We start from the raw sequence: 8,461 nt of genomic DNA on the forward strand, positions 1-8,461 counted from the left end.
TCCCTCTTCTTTGCTGCCTGTCCCCTCTGTATGCGTGGAGGCGACAGAGCTGAAAATACATCTCTGCACTCACCGGGGGGGGGGGGGGGGCAGGGCTGTCAGCGGGCTGGGGGGGGGAGGCAGACAGGGGGAGAGGCGGGGGACCCCACAGTCATATCTGTCTCTGATAAAGACAGTGCATATCTCACCCCCTGCCATGCTGCCTGGCCCACTGCAGGCCTCAGCCTGCCGACACGCACACACACCCTCCCTCCCTTTCTCTCGTCACACTCCCTCCCTCCCTCCCACCTGTCCTCTCATCTGCCTACACACAAAACTCCCTTTCTTTCCTCTCCTGTCATACTCAGTCCCTCCCTCCTCCTCCCTATCTACCGACACACACTCCCTCCTCTGCTTCCAATCGTCTTCCATCACACTCCTTTCCTCTCCTCCTTCAAACACCCTCCGTCCCTCCTCCTTTCCTCTCCTCTCATATTACCTCCCACCCTCTGGCCTTCTCCACCCTCCTTTCTTTCCTCTGCAGACACACTCCCTCCCTCCTCCTTTCCTTTCCTGTCACACTCCCTCCCTTCTCCTCTCCTCTCCTCTCCTGTCTCCATCCCTCCGCCCAATCTCCACAGGACACCGCCGCTGCCCTCGGTGCCAGCACATGGCATCAAAGACTGGCAAAGAGGAGGATGATTATTATGCCTGTAATCATTATCATCCTACTGTAGTAATGGGTCTGATGATGATGATGATAAAGACGATGATGGCGACAATGTTACTGTTCGTAATGTGATACTACAGAGGAATTAAAGTCACCATCATCGTAATGATGATCGCCGAGCGAGGCGAAACCGAAGGCCGCGGGTGTACAATGCTTCTAAGCCCTCACAACCTTCACTAACGACGTGACTGCCATTGTGAAACAAACAAACAAACAAACAAACAAACAAGCAAGCAAACAAACAAACATAGCTAACAAAACAGAGACTGATTACTCTAGGCCCCGTAAAAAGCCTACAGCTTGTTCATTTGGACCCGCTCTTTATAGGGTGATTTCACACCAGCTAAGGGGGAGTGTGTGTGTCGTGGCTCGACTGCCTGTTGGAGGACAATTTGTTCTGCAAAGGTTTCATGTAAAATGCAACAAGGCTTGAGCTCCAAACACAGCGCAGCCAGACTTGTGGTGCGTGGCTGCCAGAGAAGACCAGGCTGAGTGGGTTTCGACGCTCATGTGAAAATGTAACCGTCCAACTCCCCCCACCCCAACAAGAGAGCAAATTAGCAGACTACCTCTTCTGGAGAAATATGTCTGTCGGCAAATGACTTTGATTGAGCTGGACAGGCCAAATTAGTTTTCTATAGAATGATCTGGAACTGAAAATGAGTAGAGAGTCAGTTGAGTTGAGGCCAGAGGGTAGATATCTTGAGGCGATTTCATCAATATGTTCTACGGCACAGAAATGAAGAGTGCCTTCACTATTTCTTTGTGAATAGCGTCCAAGTGAGGATGAGCAAAGTTTTGATTGAGGGGAAGTATTGTTTTTATTTTAACATCTAGGTATTTTTTTTATAGTTTTGTTATCTGCTCAGGTTACACACATAAGGCTACACTACTTAGATTGAGATGTTGCAACATTAGGTGATCCCTGAGATGATTGGGCGACGGTGGCATCACTCACCATGATGGACCACTCCCCGGAGGCCGTGGATGATGGGGTCCACTGCTGGGTTGTCCTTCAGCCCCACCTGAGGACCAGGAGACAAGAGAGACACGTCAGAACCTGTTTACCATCTAAGACATTGTCTTACACTAGGGCTGGCGTTAAACTCCTATGAGACCTTTCACTCAGCAGAGAGAGAGAGAGAGAGACTGTCAGACATATCTTGTACTAAAACAGTGATTTTCAAAGAAACTTAAAAGCTGATGGACATGCTCATTTTTGTATGTACGTATTGAGAAGCTATTTTCAAAGACCTTACCATGCTGCGCTTGTAGTAAAGAGGGGCCACACTACATTTAAACAACTTGTGGGCCTCACTCAATAATTTTACAATGGACTATGACAGAGAGAGAGAGAGAGAGAGAGAGAGAGAGGGAGCGAGAGAGAGAGAGAAAGAGAGAGCGAGTGATGAGAGGAAGAATACCTCAGACAAGGCTAGGGAGGGAGTGTTTGTGGAAAAGGGAGAGGGAGAGATAGAGAGAGAGAGAGAGAAATAGAGAGAACAAATCTTTTGTTGTTGAGTGTGAGCCTTGTAATACTGAGAACAAACAGAGGCAATCAAAGTGCTCTCAGAAACCAGTTTGAACCGCGGCTCGAATGGCAGTGCTCATGACGTCAGTGGCCTCTCTCCGTTGCTCTCAATGCGGTTAAACAATCATCCAAACAAAGCTATCTCTTTCACACGCACACACGCGCGCACACAAAATGAAGACACAGGACTATGCTTTCAAAATAATACTCAAAAGCACCAAACAGTACAGAGTTGAGCACATATTTACAGTGCATTGGGAAAGTATTCAGACCCCTTCACTTTTTCCACATTTTGTAATGTTACAGCCTTATTTTAAAATGGATTAAATTATTTGTTTCCCTTCATCAATCTACACACAATACCCCATAATGATAAAGCCAAAACAGGTTTTTAGAAATGTTATTTTTTATTAAAAACATTTTTTTTATTAAAAATAAAAAACACTTTCCGAATGCACTGTAAATACCTGATGAAACACAAGAAAATAACAGTTAAACCACTCCGAAAATCTAGGTCGCCACCTTTAAACACCTCTAGCCGTGTGTGTCTAGAAAACATCCTGATCAGAGTAGTCTTTAAAACCAGTCCAAAATTAAAGGTGAGGGCATGATGTTTGAATGCCACATGTGAGAGCTGCAAGTAAAGTAGGGAGAAAATCACTGTCATTAGCAAGGCAGACGGAGTGCTAGAAATTGAGAGATTTTCACGACATGCAAGGCACTCAATAGGGTGATGATAGGTAAAGGAGGCAGATGCAAAGGTGAAGATGTCGCAGCCTCCATCTACTGTGTGTGTGTGTGTGTGTGTGTGTGTGTGTGTGTGTGTGTGTGAGACGTCCTGATTGGTGAGAGCAACACATTAGCAACCGAATTAACATGGTAATCAAGGAGGATAGGAGACTAAGAAGACACCCAGATGCCTCTTTAAAACATTATCAGTAAAGAGACCACAGATGAATGAACCAGGTTCAAACTCACTAGACAGTGTATTCAAGTGGCCGAGGATGGTTGACAAGGAGGTCAAGTGCCCTCCAGCAGCCCATAACACTCCCCCACTAAGGCCCAGTTCCTTCCCTCCTAACCCAACCATCGCCCCTCTCTGTTCCTCAGTGACTGCCTAAGCCCAGGCCTCTTCTGTAAGAAGCCCTGTTTAGTCCCCTGTCTGATAGTTCCTCACCCCCCCGCACGACCTTCCTCTCAACCCGTTGCTCCTGCTCGCCATGAGGGGTATCGTAAATCGCCCACAGTCTTGTCCCTTCTCCCCTACTGTCCCTCTGTTCTAGGACTTGAGAGAGAGAGAGAGAGAAAGAGAGAGAGAGAGAGAGAGAGAGAGAGAGAGAAAGAGAGAGAGAGAGAGAGAGAGAGAGAGAGAGAAAGAGAGAGAGAGAGAGAGAGAGAGAGAGAGAGAAAGAGAGAGAGAGAAAGAGAGAGAGAGCGTGGGCATTGTTTGGAGGGGTGTGCGGGTGGCAGAACACAGCAGCAATGGAGTTTATCTAAGAGCAGAGCCCAGTGCCCTATCTGCATACCTAGAGATATAGAGAGGGAGGCGGAGAGAAGGGGAGTCTATAAAGAAATAGAATGAGCAAGAGTTCCCGCTGGAACTGTAAGTTCACTGCAATGTAAGTCGCTTCGGATAAAAGCGCCAGCTAAATTACATATATCATTATTATTATTCTACTATTATTATTATATAGCAAGAGAAAGAGGAGGGAAGACAAAGAGAAAAAAGAGAGAAACTATAGAAAGCGTACCTGCCCAGAGTTTACCTGCCCAGAGACTGCAGATGAAAATGAGCTCATAGCTATATTTGGTACAATGCATCAGTTCTAATTCTCGGAGATCTAGTTTTTTAGTTTTTGTTGTACATTGTCCCTGTCAAATAAACGTAATACATATTTAGAAAATGAATAGAAAGAGAAAGAGATATAGTCAAGATATAGATATAGTCAACATCTCAAAAAAAAAAAAGAGTTGCTTCTAGATGCTTGCTGATGTTAGCCGCCTGAATTAGCTATATAGATTTATTTCGATTTATAGACAGCCCAATTTCCACCTTCATTCTGAGCCACCCACCGACCCAAACTTGTGATTTGTCGGTAGAGGTGCCTGTGTGTAGAGATTTTTTTCTCCCTGCTCGAAGTCCTCAAAAACTGGATCCATTATATCCAGACGTACTGCTTTAGCCGGTATGGAAGGCCAGAGACTAACCGCAGTGACAAAGCAAAAATAAGTAGCACGGCACCATGTGACGTCCCCTCAACTTGCCATCATCCATCCAAGATCCCTGCTATTTATTCTCTGGCTTCACTTTACTATCATCTATCTTCTACAGCCCCCCCCCCCCCCCTCTCCCCCCCTCCCTCCCTCTCTCTCTCTCTGGCTCACCTTACTCTCACAAGAATCAATAGACTCGAGAATAAAGAATAAAGGCTACAGTATAAGTCTGCTGTACTTTTAAGAAGGCTCTTAGCTCATTGTACCCCCGAGGCACTAATTGCAGTGTAGGCAATTGCGGGGAAGGTGGACGGAGGGGGGCTGTGAATGGTGCTCAACAAACGATGATGTCTCTGTAATGTCAGAGTGCAACGCCGGCGATAAGAACACCTGCGCTCGTCCTTCAAAATATTTGAGAGGTAAAACGATGGCCGTGTCGATTTTTTCGCAAGTGTGCTTATGACTTTTGGACCTCGCTTGTATCTCTTCACAGACACAAATACAAAAATAGCATCAGTGACCAATTAAGAAAAGGTAGGATCACGGCTAATGTAGAAAGACAAAGATATTGGTTGTGATTTTAGTTTATATGTGCCTCGTCTGTTTTTTTTTCGGGAGGATGGTGACATTGGTGGCAGGCGATTTGTTCAACTGAAGGATGTCGTATTGTAACTAGGGCAACCGATGACAGAGAGAGGAAGGAGAGACAAAGTGGGTACGCCGTCCTGTTCATTAACAACACTGGAGCGCAAAAAATCTACCGTATGAACACCATGTGACCCATACTGAGCCTGCATACTTACTTTAACCAGCTAGAGCAAATTATATCTAATTAATTCTGTTGCTCTGTATAAATGCTGCAACTAATTTATCCTTGAGTAGTTCTGCTGGATTGGAAGCACCACTGTGGGAGGTTAGCACTGTTGTCATATACCAGCTAATTACCATCATTGGGAGCTAATGGATGCAGAGAGTAAAGAAAAGTAGCTGGGCAGAAGAAAAATTAGAATAAAACCTTTTTTAATTTTTTTATAATGTCAGAAAACCTTTCCACGTTGAAGACACTTTCCCTCTCCCAATCAAAGACATCGCCTGATGCATTTTATAGTCTTTTTTTTTTTTTTGCACACAGCCAAAGCTGTCAATTCACTCTGAAAGGACAAAAAATACCTTATGAATCCTCCTGTAAGTGGAAAACCTCTGTGACCGATGCTGTGCTATACAGAATCACTCCTTGCCATCAGCCCTGATGCATATGCATCTGAATAAGCCGAGTGCTTGCATGGTGAATCACGGACCATGTCGACTGTAAATAAGCCAATAAAGCTGTAATGATAGATGTTACTACCACAATCTATTTCAATCAGGGGGCCGGGTGCGGTGCGAGGGTGGGCCGTAAAAAGCTGTGGGCGTCGCGGCCCCCAGAGCTCGCTCTGGCTGATAGGGCCAATTTGTCCTGTATGGCAACCAACATGATTTAATTAATACATGCCACAGAGAGATGGGAGCAATCCAATCATTGATGTACGCATGCAGAGAGAGATATAAACACACACAGAGGGAGAGAGATATATAAACACACAGATCATGCATTCAGACAGGGATAAATAGCACAAACAGTAGCTACTGCACAGCCCAACTCTCATGCGCGAGCACACGCACGTACGCAAGCACGCACGCGCACACACACACACACACACACACACACACACACGCGCAGTAGCTTGCAACGTAGGTAGGTTTTTCCTGGTGTTGTGCATAATGAGCCTAGTGGGGATGTGTAACTTGGCAGACTGGGGAGAGGAGAGCTTTAAGGTCATTGCTATAGAGGGAGACCTCACTTTAAAACAGGATACCTCTTCACGATAAACCACCCCCGGGGGATACATCCGTTTCCCAGTTATCGACAATACTGGCTCTCTGACAATCAGTTTGGAGGCTGACGGTGTGTGTGTGTGTGTGTGTGTGTGTGTGTGTGTGTGTGTGTGTGTGTGTGTGAACAAACACATAGCGGGAATCTCTGGAGATCCATGTGCAATGCTCAATATAGTTATTGAGGTGAAGGTTCAGTTTTGTCTTTGAGGTCTGGCGCTATGCAATACCAGAATGTAGGTGGAACAAGGACTGTGTGCTTGCTGCACTTGGTATTGTAGGAGAGAGGGAGAGAGAGGAGGGGGGTGGGGGGGAGAGATCAGGAAGAAAGAGAGGGAGGGATGAGAGTTAGAAGGGCAAACAGAGGGAGAGAGAGAGAGAGAGAGAGAGAGATGGGGCCTGAGAGAGTCATTGTGATTCAGTAGACATAAAGAATGGCCATTCTGGACAAAAGCGGACTGGGGGACTATGCAAACATATGTGTGTGTGTGTGAGTCTGTGTGTGTCTGTGTGAGAGAGAGAGTGTGTGTGGGAGGGTATTAACAGAGAGGTAATGGGCCAAGTAAAAGACCACTTACGCAATCAATGGCATCAAATGAACTTTTAATCCTGCCAATTCAGAGTGATAGAGATGACAACGATCCCATCCCACCCACTGTAGACTCTCCTGGACCATGAGAGGAGTCAGAGCCAGCGCTTTATCTCCACTTAAGACAGAACACCCCCGCACAATTACACCTCTATACATAGACGGACCCACAGTGCTTTTGCCTTTTCTCTGACTTTCTCTCACATACATGCTTGCAGGCACTCATACACAGCCAAGTTTTGTTGTGTTAGAAACACAGGCCAGAGTTGTCACACACACACACACACACACACACACACACACACACACACACACACACACACTCAAAATTACTTTTATGATGCGGATTGATCGACTGTGAGTCACTGTGTGTGTTGTTCCGTGCAGGAAAGAATGCTATTGTACCACAGTACAGAGAAAGCATTCTTCTGTGTGAGATGTTTGAGAAATGTTGAGCTGTGAGACCAGGGGAGGGGATAGGAGGAGGAGAGATGTGCCTTCTCACCTGAAAGAACACCACCATCGCCGCTATGATGCGCTTCTCCCTTATGGCTGCGCCCAGACTGTCGAAGTCATCTGAGTTATACATGTAGATCTGCATCTGTGAGAGAGAGAGAGAAAGAGAGGGGGGGGGGGGGGGGGGAAGGTGGATAGAGCGTTAGCCGTTAGGCATCCATCTGTGCAAACTTCAACTTCTCTCAAAGAACAGCTTGTATCTCCAAATTGCATCATTTATACATACGCATGGGAGTGTGTACAATTCTCCATTTTTATTAAAAAAAATCCATTTTCTTTGTGGTTTCCCTTTCTCTGAATGCTGCAATAAAATTTGGAGAGGTTCAATCAATACTGTTTACATACGTCTGGCAAGCCGGTCGAGGTTTGATACGGCTGGTGATTCAAAGAGTCCTATAGTTTTACACAATGATCAGTACTGCTGTTCTCAGAGCACACATTGATCCATAAAGTGACGCATGCATGCATGTTGACGCATGTACGCACACACACAGTGAGACATTCCGTGGGTAGGATTAAAGATGTACCCTGTGTCCCACTCTGGAATCTCAAAGGTCTTCAATCAGGAAGACAGAATACTCAGCGTCACCTAATGTGTTTAGGATGGAATCATCCCTCTGAAACATGCCACAGAAACACACAGCTACACACTACATCATAATCACTACGAGCTCTGTGTGTGTGTGTGTGTGTGTGCGTGTGTGTGTGCGAGCATGTGATTAGGATAGGATCATCACTTTCAAACATGAGTCGGGATGAAGAGAGGGAGTTTGTATGTGTGTGTGGGTGGTGAGGCTGCATGTGGAGGAAAATGTATATGCTCGTAAGCATTTCTCACGAAGGATGAATAACAAAAATGGAGGGATGTGCACAAGGGTGGAGTGAAAGGGGGCAAAAACCCTGCCCCTTTTCCCTGCCACTCACAAAATGCCCTCCTGGATGGTGTCTCCCCCCCTCCTTGCCCTTACATGTATCTGTGCATGTCCCACACACACACACACACACACACACACACACACACACCCTCTCT

The 8,461-nt window shown here is 46.0% G+C and overlaps 1 protein-coding gene across 1 annotated transcript in view; it reads right to left on the reverse strand.

Annotated features, from left to right (window-relative positions):
- ptprga (protein tyrosine phosphatase receptor type Ga) overlaps positions 1-8,461 on the reverse strand; it is a gene marked incomplete at its 5' end in the record, with an annotated part of 60,152 nt that overhangs the window by 38,028 nt on the left and 13,663 nt on the right. Inside the window, 2 exons of the mRNA XM_083667624.1 lie at positions 1,668-1,734; positions 7,421-7,516. Coding sequence (XP_083523750.1) covers positions 1,668-1,734; positions 7,421-7,516 — 163 coding nt within the window. The remainder of the gene's footprint in view (positions 1-1,667; positions 1,735-7,420; positions 7,517-8,461) is intronic.

The sequence above is a fragment of the Argentina silus genome (genome assembly GCF_951799395.1).
Source record: "Argentina silus genome assembly, chromosome: 4".
NCBI classification, from domain to species: Eukaryota; Metazoa; Chordata; class Actinopteri; order Argentiniformes; family Argentinidae; genus Argentina; species Argentina silus.